The 20,150-nt window shown below is 44.0% G+C and overlaps 6 protein-coding genes across 6 annotated transcripts; 4 read left to right on the top strand and 2 right to left on the bottom strand.

Annotated features, from left to right (window-relative positions):
- Positions 1 to 271: 271 nt before the first annotated feature.
- On the bottom strand, positions 272 to 2,136 carry O0I10_000332 (uncharacterized protein; the record flags this gene model as incomplete). The annotated part of the gene is made up of 3 exons (XM_058480443.1): positions 272 to 1,389; positions 1,446 to 1,865; positions 1,926 to 2,136. The coding sequence occupies 3 exons, from the start codon at positions 2,134 to 2,136 to the stop codon at positions 272 to 274; spliced, it is 1,749 nt and encodes a 582-aa protein (XP_058348966.1).
- Positions 2,137 to 2,337: 201 nt separating this feature from the next.
- O0I10_000331 (uncharacterized protein) lies at positions 2,338 to 4,507 on the top strand (the record flags this gene model as incomplete). The annotated part of the gene is made up of 12 exons (XM_058480442.1): positions 2,338 to 2,396; positions 2,448 to 2,536; positions 2,594 to 2,640; positions 2,690 to 2,795; positions 2,852 to 2,982; positions 3,038 to 3,094; positions 3,151 to 3,346; positions 3,405 to 3,520; positions 3,587 to 3,781; positions 3,843 to 3,974; positions 4,039 to 4,153; positions 4,218 to 4,507. 12 exons carry the CDS (start codon positions 2,338 to 2,340, stop codon positions 4,505 to 4,507), a joined length of 1,533 nt encoding a protein of 510 aa, XP_058348965.1.
- Positions 4,508 to 4,723: 216 nt separating this feature from the next.
- O0I10_000330 (uncharacterized protein) lies at positions 4,724 to 5,713 on the top strand (the record flags this gene model as incomplete). Its single annotated transcript, XM_058480441.1, has 4 exons — positions 4,724 to 4,799; positions 4,884 to 5,248; positions 5,317 to 5,607; positions 5,666 to 5,713. 4 exons carry the CDS (start codon positions 4,724 to 4,726, stop codon positions 5,711 to 5,713), a joined length of 780 nt encoding a protein of 259 aa, XP_058348964.1.
- A 245-nt stretch (positions 5,714 to 5,958) lies between these two features.
- On the bottom strand, positions 5,959 to 6,236 carry O0I10_000329 (uncharacterized protein; the record flags this gene model as incomplete). Its single annotated transcript, XM_058480440.1, has 2 exons — positions 5,959 to 6,003; positions 6,057 to 6,236. The coding sequence occupies 2 exons, from the start codon at positions 6,234 to 6,236 to the stop codon at positions 5,959 to 5,961; spliced, it is 225 nt and encodes a 74-aa protein (XP_058348963.1).
- An 8,642-nt stretch (positions 6,237 to 14,878) lies between these two features.
- O0I10_000328 (uncharacterized protein) lies at positions 14,879 to 18,505 on the top strand (the record flags this gene model as incomplete). The annotated part of the gene is made up of 10 exons (XM_058480439.1): positions 14,879 to 14,938; positions 15,017 to 15,062; positions 15,116 to 15,198; positions 15,263 to 15,695; positions 15,760 to 15,910; positions 16,115 to 16,191; positions 16,248 to 16,293; positions 16,352 to 17,667; positions 17,744 to 17,835; positions 17,894 to 18,505. The coding sequence occupies 10 exons, from the start codon at positions 14,879 to 14,881 to the stop codon at positions 18,503 to 18,505; spliced, it is 2,916 nt and encodes a 971-aa protein (XP_058348962.1).
- Positions 18,506 to 18,692: 187 nt separating this feature from the next.
- On the top strand, positions 18,693 to 20,101 carry O0I10_000327 (uncharacterized protein; the record flags this gene model as incomplete). Its single annotated transcript, XM_058480438.1, has 4 exons — positions 18,693 to 18,864; positions 18,932 to 19,094; positions 19,161 to 19,219; positions 19,287 to 20,101. 4 exons carry the CDS (start codon positions 18,693 to 18,695, stop codon positions 20,099 to 20,101), a joined length of 1,209 nt encoding a protein of 402 aa, XP_058348961.1.
- Positions 20,102 to 20,150: the final 49 nt, after the last annotated feature.

Below are 20,150 nucleotides of genomic sequence, written 5' to 3'. Positions count from 1 at the left end.
CAACAACTACTACACATCCCATTTTATATACCCATCCATCTACGGCTATAACATCATTCTTTTCCGGTGTGTCATCAGGATTAGAATGTATACAGTCGGCGAGTTCATTCCTTTCTTGGGTAGGTTTATCCGCCTATTAATCCATGTTTTCGGTTGTCATTGCCAAGTGCGGCTACTTTGTCCCCTAAATGGCAACCGGGCTTTGATCTCCACAATTTTTACCATGCTAGCAAAGTGTTTGTGTCACATGCACGTGCCAAGAACCTTTTATTCAATTGATGGAAACATTTTGGAATTCCTCATCCACAAAGGATCCATGAAAAGTTGAAATGGAAAAGGGGCCAAGGTGTGATTGTGCTACTTTCTCCATGGTCTTGGCATCCAATAATACCAGGTAACTACCCTCATCGCTGGTGCCCAAACAAACCACTACACCCTCATCTTCTTGTTCCTCACTTCCTGGCTTGGGTACAAAGATAGGCTCGGAAAAGGTCATATGAGTTGAATCATGCTGCGTAATGGCACCTGTATCGAGATCAACTTTGACCACTGCATAGCGTTCGTATTCACCATTCAATGGTTTTTTGAATTGGCATCCCCATACATAGCGATACGGCTTGAGCGCGTAATGTTGAGAGAAGCGAGCAAATTCAATATTCGTTGCCAGCGTACGGTAGCTTGCTCCAGACCATGTTACGCGATACCTCCTCAAATCACCAAATGAGTCTTGGCGTTTAGGTGGCAACGTCATTCCTTTGGGCTTGTCCTTTAAAACGGCTGTTGCCATCATTGTTGTCGCATCCATGCTACGCCAAAATGTGCCAAAAGTATGCAGCTGATATAAAATATCCCCATCTGGAAACGCACACACGTCCAATTCGATCACTGGGTTGCCATCCATATCAACACTATCCCACGCATTGGCACCATGGAAGCTATAAAACCCGTTCGTTGGTATAGACACCACATGGCCAATATCAGGTCGTCGACCAATCACGTGAAAGTAAGTGGTGGGTGCATGGTCGTCCCATCGCATACTCGCCATAGCATTGCCAGTGATTAGAAAATCCAATCCTTCATAATACAATGGATACTCTGGAATGACGATGTAGTTGCGTGTAAGGAAAAATGAATGGATGTAGCTTGGTCGAATTCGGCTATTGCTGCTCTTGCTGCTGTTGCCAGGCAACTTGCGGTGTGTAATTTCGGCAAGTATGCTCACTTGGCCCGTGCTGCTTATGGAGAATACAGTGAGCTTGGGTACAGGACCAAGCTTGAGACTGAAATTGAAGACTTCTTCTGTAACGGGATCGTATTGATGATGGGCTGCAGAAAGATCACCCTGGATACGAGAATCATATTCCCCATACTTGTATAGCTTTTTTGGTTCTAACATGTCTTGTTAGTCATATCAAAGATGTAGGGAAACTCATAGCAATACGCACCAAGGCTTTCAGGATGTACCTGTTGTAATAGATTCAAATCGGTTTTGGCCACAAGAAAAGGATCCTTTGTCGTCCATGCAAGGGGTCTTGGATAATTGGGTGTTGCTGTTACCCCAACCATGGCTGCAGATGCATCATTATCCGGTATCTTAAGCCCATTTACAACTATCTTGAATCGACTAGCCACTGCACCCATCATATCCCATAAAGAGAGCTCTTGCACATGTCCAAAGAACGCCATTTGCTTTCCATGGCCTTGCACGAGATCTCGCTCCACAGACTCTGCAAGGTGACGCGAGTTGTACCTCACAGCTTGTTGTTTTGCCGATAATTCAAAGCGGTGCATGAACGGCATCCCATCAAATGCGTGTTTGATCATGTAGCTGTTATCATCACTACCCAGATTATAGCGACCAGGACCTATACAAGTAGAGTTGTTGTAAGTACAAGACCATCAAAAGCCAAGAGACAATGCCTTACCAACGCGATACATGACGCCATTGAGCCATGGTGGAATGGAGCCATATTGCAAGGGTGTCCATACTGGATCGAGTACTTGAGGCGTGTTGGAAAAAGGTGTCAATGCTTGATAAGCCTTGATGCGTTGAAGAAAGGCAAACTGTGTCCGAAAATGGGTCCAGCAACGATGTGCGAGGTAAGTTACAAGCGAAAGAATAGCCAAAGTGATCATAACAAGGAAGAGATGACGATGATGGGTGGGAAAAAGGATTGATTTTTATGCTGGGTAGACTTACATTTCATTGTTCTCATCTTCAACCCCTGATTGACTGGTTGCTGCTGCTGCTGCTGCTGCTGCTGTCATGCATATGGATGTCAAAAGTAGCGAATAAATTTTGACGGCAGCGAGGTGCACGACACCTTTACGACAATTATGGTTCCACCTCCTTTATCAACCTTGCTGTCCGATTGCTATGGCGATGAGGGTGCCAGGTATTCTCTCTCAGGCTGCAACACATTCAATGGCTGACATGGGCTCCATAGATTAGCACAGCTGTTCGACATTTCTTTCCAGAGCCAAGACGAGCTGTGTCAAGTGAGTGCGATCTTGCTCATGGGTGATTCAGGCATTGGTAAGTATGCTCTCTCATTCCAGTGATTCGCGTGTCATGTTGACATTGATAGGGTAGGCAAGTCGACGGTGTTGGATATGATTGCTTCACAACACGGGCTCAAGGTAACAAAAGAAAAAAGGTGTGGCACACACATATTCATGCTGTGATTAGGTGTCACGTGCCGTCATGGGCGAGATGTCTGCACAACACGAGGGACAATTTGCTATTGCGCTGGAACGTTTAGCATGGGATATTCAGGATGCACCAAAAGGATTATGTAAGTAGAGAAAAAACGGCGTGTGGATGATAACGTGTCTCATGCATTCATCTTAGTGATCATCGAGGACATTGATCTACTCTTCCCAAAGAAGGACACATCCATTCAAGAACCTGGTTTATTACCCGCATTACAACGAATCCTTCGGTCATTTCATAGCGAGACACACGCTGGTCGTGCTATTTTGGTAATTATCCGATGCACATGATGATCATCATGCAAAATGCTTACATAAACTATAGGTAGCTACTACACGAGATCCATCTGCCATCCAAGGGACCGTACGCAATCTTTTTGAGGTATGTAAAGGCTGGCATGGTATATGAAGCTATTGGATATTAACGTGTAATTGTAGGATGAGATCGTATTACAGATACCCACGCCACATGAACGACATGCATTACTGCAACATCTTGCTCAAGGACTGCAACTCGACAAGAACGTATCGTTGGAAGCATTGAGTGCTCAGGCACATGCCTTTGTTGCTGCTGATCTTGCACGATGGTGTCAGTTGGCTTTAGAAGCTGCCCATGCCGACCAGAGTGAGATACGTACGTTGGATGATCTAGGCTTGTATACACACCATACATCTCACACTCTGCTTAAAAGTATGCCAGCACCATTTCGCAAGCACATTCGATCGCATCAGGGTGAATGCGCTACAAATGGCTGAGAAGCCTGATCCAGTAAGGTGGAGTGATATTGGTGGATTACAGGAAGCAAAGGTAAGGTGAAGGGTGGCAATGAGCATGATGATCATAAACTTATAAGATGGATGCTATCGTTTTTAGCAAGCTCTTGAAGAATCAGCCGTATGGGTTTACAAGCATGCAGCTGCATATAAGCGACTTGGCATTCGTCCTTCCAAAGGCGTTTTATTATATGGACCACCTGGCACAGGCAAGACACTACTAGCCAAAGCGGTAGCTACCGAATCATCCGCCAATTTTATGGCAGTCAGTATACCCGATTTGATCAAAGGAGAAGTATGTTATCTTGGAAGGATGGATGGTATAGGACCAATATTTAACGGGCTATTGTTGTTAGGTGGGCGAATCAGAGAAAGCGGTCGTTTCTATCTTTCAGACAGCTATTCGATGTAGTCCTTGTGTCATATTCTTTGATGAGCTTGAAGCTATCTTTTCATCGAGAGAAACGAGCGGTGATGTCGGTAAAAAGGTAAGCGTATGAAATGATGGGACTTCGGCGTACATTGATTGATTCAATCATTCTTCCCTTGCAGCTTATTTCTCAATTCCTTATTGAGATTGATCATCTCGACAAGACCGATCAAAGCGTTATTCTCCTCGGTGCAACCAATCATCCCGAATCCATTGACACGTCCATATTACGGCCTGGTATGTGTAGCAATAATAGGGACGTTGGATCAAGGTACTCATGCGTGTTGACTTTTACTTTTAGGGCGTTTGGATCGCATGATACATGTTGGATTACCAAGCAAAGAAGAAAGGCTCAACATTTTGCATGTGCTGGCACGAGGAACACGTTTAGATAGTCAAGTGGATTTGGATACGATTGCAGAACGCACCGAAAGCTACAGTGGCGCTGATCTTAAAGCGGTTGTGCGAAAGGCTGCCCTGATTGCATTGAAGAACAGCTTAAGGATACAACAAGATTCGCCTGTATATGTTGAACAGCAGCACCTTTTGGATGCAATTCAAGTAGTAGGACCCTCCCATCGTCTTAAATAGAATATTTGTTCAATAGAAAAAAAAGTATACGCTCTTGATATGAGGATGTCTTTGCAATGTGACGTGCATGCTTCGTGCTTTTTACCCAGGGATGGGTGTTTTAATATGTCCATACTTGAATAATAACCATTGTCCTTTTTGTCTCTTTTACCATGCAACACGATGTGGGGATTCACCCTTTTCATTATCATCCCTTGAAAACACCATCATCATCAAATGCCACAACACATTACATCGTTCTATGAGCCTGCGTGGAAGCCTTATCCCTACCCTGTACCACCAAATGCAGCAGGTAACAGCAATTGCATTTGCACGCCATCCAACGTGTAAAATTGATTCATGCGTTCACGTACGTTACACTGTACTACCTATATAGGTCCGGTGAAACACTCATATGCAGCCGAGCTAGAAGCAGAATTGGCAAAACAATCACATCCATCATCTGAATTTTGTTCATGCTTTTGCTGTCCATGCTGCCCATGCATGCCATCATGGATGCGGTGTGTATGTTGTATTGGATTTTTGCTCTTGTTGGCAATTTCGGTCACAGCTGGTGTCCTTGCAGCCATGTTCAAGATGCCCAAAGTCGAACTCAACAGGGTAGTGGATCATCCAGCAGGTCTCGAAAGGTTTCAACAACAATCCACCTCTCAAATGGCATTTGAGATTAATGTCGGCCTCGATATTGGCGTGGTTAATCCCAACATTGAAAGTGCTGCTTTCGAAAAGCTCAAGGCTACTGTATGTATACATGCTTGTTGTTGTTGATAAATGCCATGTGCACTCATATCCATATTATGTATATGTAGGCTTATTACCCAACCAATCCACGACAGCCTGTAGGTGGCGGTGAACTCACTGATATCATTATTGGCGCTCAAGCTACGACCAACTTTACGTTTCCATTCCAGATCAAGTACGATCAATCAAAAGATCAAGATCAGAAGATGTTGCTTGACCTTTCTCAAAAATGTGGGCTCACTGGTGCACCAAAAAAGGATATTGCTATTAATTACTCACTGACACCAACGATCAGCATCCTTGGTTTTCCATTCTCGTTCACAATCAATAATGCTGCAAGGTTCCCATGTCCCATTGATGTAAGTACTCATTCACTACATTGGATCATTTTGGGTGCTCATTGTTTATTTTATGCAGGAGGGGTGGTTGCAAGAGAACAATGGGACTCTACCCAAAAAATCTTGAATGCAAGATAATCAATACATAGTCTCTTTACATAGTAATTGTAAATGGCACATCATAAAGCTGAAATCATCGTAGATGCTAGAATAATATTTAAGATCACTATACGACTTAATGCGAATCGAGTGGTGATGATGGTTCATGATTACGTGTTCATTTTAAGATTGAATTGGATAAGAGTACAAGACGTGATGATGTATGCAACAATAAGAACAAAGGGTTTACTATGTATAGATCCACCGATGGTATCATTCTTCAATTTCAATATCAAGTTGATGTCGGCAAGTTTGATGCTTCGAGAGTTCGTTTCTTTGATTGTTTCTTGATCAGCAAACTTTGCATTCACATTGGTTGCTAGTTCCTCATTCAAAGATTTCCGATATTGACGTAGTTGTTCATCTTCATCCATGGAAAAACGTGTTGCCAACTTGACCATTGATTCCTCGTCGAATTCAAAGCTGTCATCCTTGGATGAAATGTGTAAGGGTGAACGCGATCCACTTTCATCATCTAAGAGCAATTGCATGGTGGTGAATTTGATGGTATCCAGCAGCGCTTTGGTAGTGATGATCCGTTGGTTGATGGAAAGAAATAGTTTATGAGCAGGATGATGACAAATGGAGCGATGGATCAATTACCTTGAGTGACAATACTACTTTGAGCAACTTGGCTAGCTGTGGATAGTCGCCAGGAAACAAAGGTATACTGCATTCAGCCGCTCGATAATGTATCAATCTACCATCCACCTCCTTGGTGCCATCAATCATCAATCGCCGACCATGTCACCATGATAATCAGTGCATCAAAATAGGTGTTCAATTGAGGATGTGTCGTGGCCATGAATAATCACGTGTACCCATCATCCAGACTCAGCTCGTGTATGGTTATCCTTGGTTACTATCCAATCTTAGTTTCCTGGTTCTTCTTCTCAGAATAAAACACCTACCTCGAGTATCACTTACTCTCACACTCGTCGACTATCAACAATACCATGCACGGCACCTCAGGGATATCCATTGCAGCAATTCGGAAATGTGCGCCTTTGGTCCAGAGTGTTGATTGGATTCGATTGTAGTGTTGTTTTGGGAAGAAATGGCTGGGCGCTTTGAGGAGGATGCTTGTGATTCAGGCATTGGCCGCTTTGCTGATATCATCTTTAAAGTATCACCCATTGCACGGTTTAACTGGCGGTGTACGTAAATTGATGTGCATGGCTTCTCTTTCAATGGTGATTTTTCTTGCTGCTGCTTCCATCTACCATAGGACACGTCGTGTCAGGAATAATTCATGCAGCCAACCATCAAAATTTACCTGTTTCAACTGCCCTCAATCCACCTGTGCCGTGTTGCAGTTACTCTGAAAGTCACGTTGAGCACCGAATAACAAGCTTCCATGAATTCAAGCTCGCTGTCGTCGTGGCCGGTCTTGTAATTGTATCCCGAAGCCTATGTGCCCCATAACACATGTTTGAACAACAAGCATATACATGACGCTCATAACATGAAATACTTACAGATGATCTAGGATATCAATAACTTGTATCTGCTCGGAATCCATATCTCTGACGCTGACAGCTTTGACTTGGTTGTCGACAAAAATAGAAGTGCCGCATGATCCTTGCTCATTTGCTTATTCCCATCCCACTGCTCGCTTCACTTGAAGAATCTTATGTATAATCCAGTTAGATGGGAGCAATCCAGCATAAATCCTGCCTTATCTTTCAATGTATACCTGGACACATGTATCAAAGATCAACAATCATTATTACCTTCAATGTTTGTGCTCATAATATCACTGTCATAAGCAGGCGATGAAACTGACGTTGTCTCATGCGTGTCTGCTTGTAGTTGTGTGTGTCGACAGCTTCATACTTGTCAATTGACGCCATCGCTCACTTGGAAGCCTTTCTGTAGGTACTTGGCAGCCCACTCATGCACATGATCCGCTACACCTGATAACGTCGTTCTTGTCGTGTCCATAAATAATCACGCGTACTCATCATCCAATTACAGCTCGTGCATGATAATATCCTAGGTCTCCAATCTTAGTTTCCTTGTTCTTCGAAATAAATCTTCCTATGCCGAGTATCACTTACCCATATCACGTTTCTTGCTTTCCTTTCAACTCCTTGATTCTCAAGAGGTAGCTACATCAGATGCAATGTGAGCATATGCTTCATTCAAGCAAGATGATCAGGATTTTACCTTATTCAGGGAGCCAAATATCACAATGACAGCAAAGACAATGAAAGCAGTAAAACAATGAAACGCTAAATGTCACCACGCATATATGAGTACATGGATCGCTCGCAAATGAGGACTATCCCACCATGGCACTTACCAAGGGCTTTGAGGTTCCAGCTCTCAAAGAGTGATAAAATGATGGAATAAAGAGATGTGTGGGAGTAAAACGACGGGCGACCACATTTCTTGTTTATATCTGCATGGTGGGCGTGGGTATTTCGGTAATCACAAACAAGGAGAAAGAGTGATAAAATGCTTGATGGGAGTGGTGATGGGCTGATAGGCTGATGTGGCGCCTTCATCAGTGATAAATCTGAAGAGCATTGCTGTGATTGATTGTCCATGCACGGGGTGCTTATCGTTGCATCCAAACGTCGCCTTGTGTGATAGCACTTTTAACAGGCTTGCGTCTCAAGGAAGGTGATCCAAGTCGCACAAGGAAGACATTGTAGCCGTTATCTTGGTAATCCATTGTACACGAACAGAGGATGCATATTTGATTGGCGTTGATCATGGCAAGTGAATGGCATCGATATCCGCTAAGGCAACATGGTCGTCTCCCCAAAACAGCCAAGGACAATGATGACACCCCTGAAGTGCTGTGTGATAATGGCAATATGGCCTAGGGACGGCCTTCTTGATCCTGTCAACATTTGGATACAGTACCTTGTTTAAGTACATTTGCACGTGACCATTCCGGAATGAACACTTCTTACCACAAGGTATTTCCTACTAGTATCCATGCTCCAGACAAATGTATCTCCATGCCAACCATATCGTGCTGCAGCAGCTGCTGTTTCATTGTAAGGCCCATTAATAACCAGCACTTGCTTTCTCGATCCAATACTATGCGTACCAATGAAACGATGTACACCATCACTCGTACTTTGAGATCATAGCTTGTTGCTGCCACAGGCACCGCCATCCAGCATGTTCAAGCTACAATAAATACAACGTTAAATAGGGAACACAGCGTTTGCTTTACATGCCTGCATACCCAAAGAAGTAATGTAAAAGAGTGCTAGGGACCTCTCCTTGTTGTCAACCATGGAAAGAATACACACCACGTCCCTTTGGATCGTGTATAAGCCAGAGAACAGGAACCTTCAAAGAGACATTTAGTACCACAGCTGTCAACTACATATAATAAAGTAATGCAGCGATTGTACGTACATGCTGTGCTAGAATGGAAGCCGAAGTCATGGTAGATCGCGCGTGCCTGTTGCTAACGGTTGTCTCATTGGGGAAGTGCCACCATTGACCACCTGTTGACCCCATTGACGCTGTGCATTGAGGGCCATGACAGCAATTAAGGCTTTGTAGTTTGTATACGGAGACAACCTTACCTTGCTCTGTGAAACGGAAAAGGAGAAGACATTGCACTTTCTTTGTTCCTCTCGCCGCCCTGAATTTATACAACAAAGTCATCCCCGTCAGCTACAACTATTGTTGTTAATGTGTACATCAGGTATACCCCATACACTTGGATCAGTATGAATTGCCACAACTAGAGAGTCCCCTTGAGCGTAGTCATCGTAACCAAGCTATTCATGATTTTACTTTGGCCCGAACTGGCATCAAGTAGGCCCGTGCGCTTCATTTATGCAGCTCAACTCACACACCCATCATAGATGTATGCATCCATCCATCCATGATAAATGTGCGTGTAAACCATTACCTTGACACACCTTCATGTTTGGATGTTGTTTTACTTACGTAACTTCACAAAAGACAATCATCATCATCATCCATCTGTGCAGCAACCTATCAAGGACGTGTCTGTGTAACCACCACGTGCGGTTTCACTCAGCTCTTCATCTTTCCGTTAATGCAGCCGACACCGTCCACTAGGAAAACGCAACTCCACCACGCTTACAGCATATGCAAAACATAAAGACGCCTGTATCTCTAAACTTTACAATGAAACGTGGGGTTTTGAATAGAGCAATGGGCTCGGCTTGGCCAACTACACCTTGGGTGAAAGTTTCACGTTGATCGTGGCCAATCCCAGATTTCGCAATGTCGCCACCAGCCAAACAGGATCTGGGGGTCGACCTCTTCGACGACGACGACCAAAAAATATTTTTTGGGTTAGTTGCGACATTGAACGTGAAACTTTCACACAAGGTGCTGTTGGCCAAGCCGAGCCCATTGCTCTAATAAAAACCCCACGTTTCATTGTAAAGTTTGGGGATACAGGCACCTTTATGTTTGTAAGCATGATGCTATATGAAGAGTGGTCTTTGTTCATTGTCAAGTCGCTGGACCCTGGCAGAGCAAAAGACGCAGAGGGACCTCTTTGTGTAACTCAGCTACTTTGCATGACTGGAAGGATGGAAGGATGATACTATATACTATTGACAATACCCCATACATTGCGAGCTAACACCCATTTCTTCACAATAGCCACTGTTGTCCACTCTATGACATGTGAGCAATTCTCCTGCTTCAGACATTCATTTCCATGATTGGATTATGTTGATCCGAGTTGATCTGGCTGAGATACAGCCAAAGAGGAATTACATCAATCCACACATCTAACCATGCTCTATGTTGCTCAACTGAAGTAACCTTGTATGAGCGTAGCTCAGCCAAATCAACTCGGATCAACATAATCCAATCATGGAAATGAATGTCTGAAGCAGGAGCATCGTTCCACTGTCATAGAATGGGCAACATTGCCGATTGTGAGGAAATGGCTGTTAGCTCGCAATGTATGGGATATTGTCAATAGTATACAGTATCATTCTCCCATCCTTCTAGTCATGCAAAGTAGCTGAGTTACACAAAGAGGTCCCTCTGCGTCTTTTGCTCTGCCAGGGTCCAGCGACTTGACATTGAACGAAGACCACTCTTCATATAGCATCACGCTTACAAACATAAAGGTGCCTGTATCTCCAAACTTTACAATGAAACGTGGGGTTTTTATTAGAGCAATGGGCTCGGCTTGGCCAACAGCACCTTGTGTGAAAGTTTCGCGTTCAATGTCGCAAACAGCCCAAAAAATATTTTTTGGTCGTCGTCGTCGAAGAGGTCGACCCCCAGATCCTGTTTGGCTGGTGGCGACATTGCGAAATCTGGGATTAGCCACGATGGACTTCATAGTTTGACACAAGATCGTTTTCACCCCGCCGAGCAATCTGGTTCTATTAAAGACCCCACGTTTCATTGTAAAGTTTAGAGATACAGGCGTCTTTATGTTTTTACTATATTGTAAGCGTGATGCTATATGAGAAGTGGTCTTTGTTTAATGTAAAGTAGTATGACTATAATAGAGCAAAAGATGCAGAGGGACTTCTTTGTGTAACATAGCCAAAAGTCAGCGCCTGTGGATAATGCATAATACTTGTACACCATTCAGGAACAGTTGATGAACTGCCAGCTAATAGCGCCTTCCACCCATTCACCTTTTTTGCCCAATAGAATGCTTATGAACGATTCTACTGCTCCATCCCATCATTCTCACCCTTCAACTTTCTTGATCCGATGAGATTTGACTGAAAAACGCTCAAACACAGAAACATCATCCAATATCAGAAGAATCAAATTGGTTAGTTATTTGTAAACTGTCACTTGATAGCCCATTCCTCCAATTCACCTTTGTTGTCCAATCCAATGCATACGAACGATTGTCCTGCTCCAGCTCAACACTTCCATCATTCAGCTTTCTTGATACGAGAGGATTCGGATGAGTTACGCTCAAACAAAGAAATGTCATCCAACACCAAAGAAATATACTTGAACTCCACTTCTTCCACTCGCCGCTTCTTCCCTCTTCCTCCCATTCGCAACGGTTGCCCCATTCAAGTACAACTACCACCATGCGAACGATTATCCTGCTTCAGCCGATCATGTCAATCCTACAACTGTCTTGATCCGATTGTCTTTGACTGAATGGCAAGTCCATGGCGTGTACACAGCGCTCTTGTCGCTCATCTACAGCACACGAGTCTCTTGACACGACACACGCTCTTGCACATTTCCCTGCCGCGACCAAACGTAACAGCATTCATTCCAGCAGTTGACATTAGCGAGATCTTTACTCTAGTGTCAAACAGCGTCCACAACCTTGTCACTCTACTATAACAAACGCTCTTGCACTCTCCACTACATCACCAACATCAGTAACAGCAGGTGATATTAGCAAGGTTTTTTACTCCATTGTCTCAAGCGACTTGCAGCAGCTTGCTTTGATGCATCCGAGTCATGAGAGAACTAGACCCAATGCGGTATGTGAGCTGGGGCGTGGCAATACATGGACACGAGGTTCCCATCTATTTTGCTTTCAAGTACCTCACTCATTCAACGCCAACTCACTACTCGGTTCTTTCAATTTCTTCACTTTTTTTTCTTCGAACCATGATGAACAACATTCCTTGCAATGATGCGCTCGCAAACATGATCCACGCTGCCTGGGAGCATCGATACCGATACAACAATCCATCGATATTGGACACTATTACCAAAGCCCTGGCACACCACAACATCAAAGCAACATACACAATAGATCCGACAGCATTTAACCGAGTTCATCATCGCTGTCCCCTCCTTGACGATCCCGATTTCAGGTAACCTCTATTACTATCGTCTGCTGGTGTACTTTGATTTCATGCTCATTGGTTTTTATTTTCCTTCTCAAGTGTACTTCCACCTACCCAAGCACACATGCCCCGTCCCCAAGTTTCCCACCTCCCCAACAACATCATTGTTTGTTTTCATTCCCATTCTCTGCCCATAGGCAACATGACATGGTGTGGTATGAATACGCGCCCTTAATCCAATACATCTTTTATCTTTGACGAATGGTATTCTACAGCAATGGATGGTATTGGGATAGCAGCAACGGATTTGGAATCATGGGTGAAGGATGCTTATGACGGCAGCAATCAAGGATGCAATGATACACTTACCTCTATTGCCTTTACGAGATCCACCCGTATCTTAGTCAATATGCAATGCTGTTCCTTTATCCTATTTACTTGATAGACAGCCACACTACTACTATACACTATTCTTCAACTTCGTCATTGGATTGACCATAATATTGGGGGTATCATGCTATCAGCTCGTATGGGCAAGATGTGGACCACTTGGTTGGCTTCTGGTTTGAAAGAGGGAATAGAAATAGAAGGTTGGAAAGCGAGATCGATCATTTACATCGTCGTATCCAGTGCCTTTGTTCTTTTGTCACAGCATATATGACTCCACTAAAGCTTTCTAGCACACATGCTGATAGCATACGAAAGACAGTGGCGGTTCTTAACGCTTGTATTCCAAAGATGGATGATGATGTCCAACATGTGCTTGCTTGCTTCAGAAGCATGGTTCATTGATTTATTATGCATAAGAAAGAATGAGCTGTTATACAACATGGCACGAGTACATTAACAAACCATGCTTAGAGAGCACAATTTTTAGCTATGCATCCTTTAGCATCACGTCCCAACTTCGAGCAATACACACACATGACACTCAATTTCTTATAGCTTTCTACTGGCCAACCATTTACAACGCCATCACCATGGCAGACAAGTAGACGATACTCTTTTATATTGATAATAAAGATAAACTAGCTATGCATGTGGCTGTTAGCTTCCTTGAGTCAAAGACCCCAAGTACTGACAGAGATGACCAACGTGAAGGTCGCCACACATCCATCTCCACCTCTCCACACGGGGCACCTTCAGCATGTGTCAAACGAGGTGATTGCAAGTGGGGGGACACTTGCAACCAGGTGGAGTTTAAGCCTTTACGACGCAAGCGCGTTCCCCAGATACTGCGTCCCCCAGTAACCGCTTGAGATTCTGCCCCCAACCCGTGAGCGATCTCTGCGCCACGTAAAGGCAGGTACCAATGATCCAAGACCGATACAAAGAACTGAAAAGGATTAAAGGAAAAAGAAAAACGACTGCTGCGGATTCTCTTTGCACTTTTTATTTTTCCAACGGCGTTTGAATGTGCGCTCCTCAAAGTCACGTGCCGAGACATGATTGTTCACTGAAAGATAGAACGAGCACCATTGAAGAGCAGCTTCTTCAACATAAAACAAACGCCATCAAGGTAGCTATCATCCACTATCAATGCTCCAGCATCGTGTTTTGCTAAATGGGCACATCTCTTTATAGCCCTCAATGTGGTCCGGGAGGGCAAGGTTAGCCCAGCACAAGCACTAATCGGTATGTATTCATGCTCCTTTGGTGATATAACACCATCAAAACTATATTAATCATTGTAATCATAGGAACTTTCAAGGTCTGCTAATGATGGAAACCATGCCCCATACTACAATTGTGAACAGGAGATCTCCCAAAAAGCAGCAACGGAAGGCTGCCAAGACAAGAATTTGAAGAGCCATCAATCAGCCCTTTCGGGCAAGTTCATGGCCTTTTGACCATAAAAGACGTGCGAGTAACTCGGCAAGTTATGGACATAGAAACAATAAGCAACTCGCTCTTACGAATAAAAAATGTATACTACATAGTTTTTCATTTCAATTGTTTCATTATGATGATATAAAATGATAATCATGTAATCGGACAACAGTGCTAGCATGCAAATGGTGATGGTGGTGTATGTGTATGTGCAATTGATGCTTGGCTGAGTGGGTGTCATGGCATGAATCCATATCTAGCTAATGAACGAATCGATGGATACACCTGCTTGTTGCTATGGTAACAAGGGGGACATCTTGTATAAATGGACCACTTTTTGGATAGTAAGTAGCGAGATGCTGTACGCCCCTTTACAAAAGTGATGCTAAGCTCACGTGAACTTCATTCTGATATGTTGCACATGTGAGACGTGCGGAGGCTCATTCTGCACAAGAAAATGGGAAGAGCGGACACCTGGAAGAGTGTTGTCTCTATCTTTATATTTAACTCTCGTTCCTTCCCTCGGATCGCGCCCTGTTCACATTCTTTTCGCCATGGCTGGAAAAGTATCAGTTTCAGCCGCATCTGAGGTGCAACCGACCACTATCACCAAGGCAAGTTTTATTTGATAAACGCGCTCCCCTTCTTTCATTTCAAATGTAGCTGACACATTGGCACGTGTTGTTGTATAGTTTGGTGGAAAGTATGTCTCTTACGCACATACCATCTGTGCTTACAGTAAGTCATTCTCATTGCATGGGTGCTCTATTGCTCACTGTATTACGCGATAGGTGCATTCTTTCTTGCTTTGGCTGTTGGTTGCTACACCCACTATTACAAGATTGTTCGCAACGAGCATTTTGGTTATCCAGACGTAAGTAATACTTCAATGGTGTCATTCACATTATGGCTAAAGGATGTGTGTGGGCATTGTATAGGAATGGTTTCCTAGTGTGAGCGCGACTACGGGTGACCGATATCCAGCTCGAGCCATCTTTCAAATCTTAATTGCACTTACATCCGGTCCCCGCTTTGCATTGGTCTTTCTTTGGTACTTCTACACGACTCGAACAGCTCGCACAAGTTCTCGTGGATTTGGCATGTTCCTTTTGATTGTTGGCATTGTTCGCACTGTATCTTGCGGTGGATGGGTCTATATCACTTCTACTGATGATCACCTCACTCATGATATCACCATGATCACCTACTTGGTTTGCACTCTGCCATGGCAACTCGGTGTCGTTTATACCAGCGCTCGCAACAATCAACAAGCTTTAAAATGGCGCCGTATCTTCACATTGGCCTTCTTCGCCACTTTGCCTCCCATGATCTATTACTTTTTGCAACACAAGATCCACAAAGTGCCTGGAGGTAAGGATGCGGTGATAACAAGGAGTAGCATGCATATACTAATAGGACCCTTTTTTCTCATTAGCTTATACCACCTATGCTTTCTTTGAGTGGTCGCTCATCCTTTACGATGTTGCTTTCGACGCAGTGACGGCACTTGATTTCCAGACATTCGAACTTTCTCTGGTGGATATGTCGGGAGGTCATGCTGGTGCAATTCCAGTGACAAAGGAAGGGTACGCATTGGTCTAGTGCTAGAGACTCTTTTTACTTCTAATTGTGTGTGCTGTAATAATAACGATGCTTTCTTTTCTATCTCCCTCCTCCTCCTCCTCCTCCTTATTCGTCTTGTGGTGTCAATGTATCAGTTCTGCAGCAATTGGAAGGTGAGAGTTGTACCACGATCTCTTTATTCGCCCTTATTGACTTGGACCATTTAGCCCTGAAGATACCATTTCGCCTACATTCTTACGTTCTCTAATTGCCATGCGTGGATACGCCACCGAAGCTTATCTTGGTATGGATACGGTTGCTATGGAAATTGGTTACAATGATTAACCTTTTACATTATAGCCTTTGTCTTTTGGTCGATGCTTACATCATTGGCTTTGCTTATTTGGTAAGGAAATGAAGGAGTGGATATGGAATTAAGCTGACCATGTTGCTGCACGCTATAGGTACTTCCCCTTGTGGTATATGGGTATCTCTGGATATGAAGCTTTCTTGTTGATCACTGTTGCACCCATGTTCCTTGGCATCCGCCCTCTCCGTCAACTCATGGCCAAGTACCGTGGCGTGTTCCATTTGTTCTCATTGATCGGTGTTGCATCCTATGCATTCCAAGACCCTGCATATCGTCTCTCGCTTACAGCTATTGGTTTGGCGATCAGCACAATGACTTGGACCGCCACATGGTTTGAAGCACGCGCCCATGTGGGTAGTTTGGAAAGATCGATTCTCATTTGGGGTATTGGATTGGTGTTGCACAATGTGGTCAAGATGGCGTGGTGGACCGAAAACCCCATTTGGCCTATTATGCACGAAGCAAATGGTGGCCGCAATATGATTGGCATTATTCTCGGTGTCGTTGCAGCCATTGAAGTGATTGTTCGCGATTTCAACTCTCCTTCAACTCATCATCTTGTCGAGCATGATCTTGGACCTGCATCTCCCGGTCAAACAACTGAAAACAGCAGCTGGCTCATGGCATCTTCTGGTTTTGGTGCTGTTCTCTTTGCACTTCATTCAATGTATTCGGATTCATCCACTATCATGCGTTGGACTGTTGATGGCTATCCCAACTATGGCCCTGAGCCTGTCCCATGGGGTGTCGCCACAATTGCAGCTCTTGGCTTGGGTCTTTGGATTTCTTCTATGCGTCGTATCACTACAAGCATTGCTTGGTATGCTGTTGGATGTCTTGGATGTGCCGTCTTTTACTGCTCAGCTGGATGGAATGCCTATTATGGTGGTCTTGTGCTTGGCTTTTATCTCATGTCGATTATGCCAGCCACGGTTCGTGCCATCACCACCCATCCTCCTTTCAAGACTCTTTTTACTGGTTTCATGGTTTACAATGTGTTGTGCCTTGCTCACGTGTGGGTTGTTGCATACGAATTCGTCCCTGGTGGCGTGTATGCTCGTGAACGCACCAATTGGATCTTGGTCACATTGATGCTCCTTATTGGTTGTGGTGTCCTTAATGCACACAAGCAGGCTACTATGGATAGTCAGTTTAAAAAGATGGCTCAATTACACATCATCAAGACCGCACGCACTCTCACACGTGTTGCTATTGTATCATCGGTGATTGCATCGGCTGTGATTGCTACCAACCGCGTCATTTCAGCTGTCACCCCTGCCCCTTATCGCCCTGCCGAAAAGTCCTTCACAGCTGCTATTTGGACCATTCACTTTGCATTGGATAATGACATGTGGGCAAGTGAAATTCGTATGCGCGATGCTATTCGTGATTTGGAATTGGATGTTGTTGGTACGTGTATCATTTGACCTGGTATTGGCTAAGCAGCACTGTTTCCTAATCCATCCTTATGTGTGTGCCATTATAGGTCTTTTGGAATCCGATACCATGCGCATTATCATGGGTAACCGTGATTGGGCCCAATTTATTGCAGAGGATTTGGGATACTATGTGGACTACGTAAGTAATACATATAACATGCATGTGACATGACCTAATAGATTTATACTTTATGCAGGGACCATCATCGATGAAGCACACTTGGGGATGCTTGATGCTTTCCAAATTCCCTATCTTACAATCGGAGCACCACTTGTTGCCTTCTCCTGATGGTGAATTGGCATGTGCCATTCATGCTACCTTGGATGTGTATGGTCAGCCTGTTGACTTTATCGTGAGCCACAATGGCCAAGAAGAGAACCCCGAGGATAGACGCCAGCAAACTACCGAATTAGCACGTATCATGCGCACCAGCACCAACCCATTTGTCTTTTTGGGCTATGTCGTGACCAAGCCGAAGCAACCCAACTATTACATCTTATTCGATGATGGCGATATGAATGATATTGACCCAACTGATTGGGATCGTTGGTGTGAATATGTGGGCTACCGTGGTTTGCGTCGTATCGGCTATGCTCGTGTCAGCCACGGTAAGATTACGGACACTGAGATTCAGACCGGCAAGTTCCAAGTGGTGGATAACCCACGCGATTACTGGAAGGCATCCTATGAGCGTATTGATGAATCGCAAGTCCCTGCTGCTTTGCGATATCCTACCATGTTCCGTGGTAGAGGTATTCGTGGCCATCGTTACCACGTCTTTAATGAACCCCGCTACTTTGTTCACTAAGCCTATTGTACTTTTTCGTTTACATTCTGCACGCATTATAATTAAAAGAAAAGCCCATCATTGCATGGTTACGCTACCCAAAAACATAGGGTCATGGGGTCCTTGGTTTACATCCTTATAAATACCTCCATGCAAAGACGTTGCATTTCTTTTTCTTTTCCCCTACATATCACCTACACCTAAAACCATGACAAAAGACGCTCTCGAGACATCAACAACAACTACACAATACGACCTTGACATGCATCCATGCAACGCATCCATTATTCACATTACCAATAAGATGACGCGGGAGTTGTCATACATAAAGATACGACATAATTTCGATGATAATTATGCCATTAGTTTGGTTGATCCAGGTACACTCATGACAACATGCTGCATCCTTTTCAACTAGTGATTAATGTTTCACATGGGAACATGCAGAGACTTTTATTCCTTGCGCCGAGAGTCATTCTATCAGTACAACGGAGCGATCACGTTCGATAGTTTTGCACGACAAACAAGCAATGGAGGTTCCCTTTACAGATACATCATCGCGTATTGGTTTTCAATGGAGCTTTGATTGGGAAGGCGATCAATACCGCTGGTACATATATATGTAAAGGCCCATCATCATCACCATTGCATCCACTGACAAGGTTCTCCTACATAGGATTCGCACAAGCAGGCTGCGCAATTCGTTAGAATGCCGTCGTTTTACCACCCAATCTGGTAACTTTTGTTTTCTATTTGACCTCTCAATTCTCACACACAGGCCCATATTAATCAATACAAATAGGCGATGTCTGTGCCGCAGTAGCTCAATATGCACCATCCAACAAAGGAAAGCACGCATTGGGTGTGTTATCGATTCATGCAATGGCGCCACATAGTCACCGATCACCGCTCGAATGGATGATCCACATGACATTGTTCATTGTGCTGGATAAAAAACTGAGCGATATGAATGGTGGTATTAGCAGCAAGCTTCCTTGGTGTAGTCTACGAAAGCATCGGCATAACCATTTAAGCAGCATGGAGGACGATCAAGACAAAGAATATCCAAAAGCAGTTAGCAGGGAGAAAATGATGGTGGATCATGGGGAATCGATTATGGCAGCAGGCAAGGAATCGAACATACTACCAGCACCACCACCACCAAAGTCATGGAACATACACCAAATGAATCTCATTGATGCCACTGCTACGTTACGCTTGCATTCGAATCATCACACAACGGCTCACCATCACAAACTTGAAAATCTATTCTCTTCACATGACCATCATGCACCACCGTCAACAATGCCAGAGCAATTGTTGACACCATCACCACCACCACCACAACAACAACAACACCGGCAAATTTCATTGCCGTTATCATCATCATTATCCCGATATCAACAAACTGCGGACGGTGGTTCCTGTGACAATAGCCAATTCATTTTGCAGCGACCCATATCTTTACGCAGAGTGTCAGCTGGTGGGAACCACCGTGGAGATTATTTCCAACAAAGAATACAGTATGCTCATTATCCTTGTTTTCCATACTTTAATAACCCTTCTCCTTCAGCCCCCCAATTCTACAATACGTACTATTATTATGGGTATCATTGATAGTTGTAGAAACAATGAACTGCTTTCTCTATCATGTTCTCGACTCTCA

This window comes from Lichtheimia ornata, assembly GCF_029851405.1.
Source record: "Lichtheimia ornata isolate CBS 291.66 chromosome Unknown scaffold00001, whole genome shotgun sequence".
In the NCBI taxonomy this organism is placed as follows: domain Eukaryota; kingdom Fungi; phylum Mucoromycota; class Mucoromycetes; order Mucorales; family Lichtheimiaceae; genus Lichtheimia; species Lichtheimia ornata.
The sequence above is the reverse complement of the archived record's forward strand: the minus strand, read 5'-3'. Positions and strand labels throughout refer to the sequence as shown.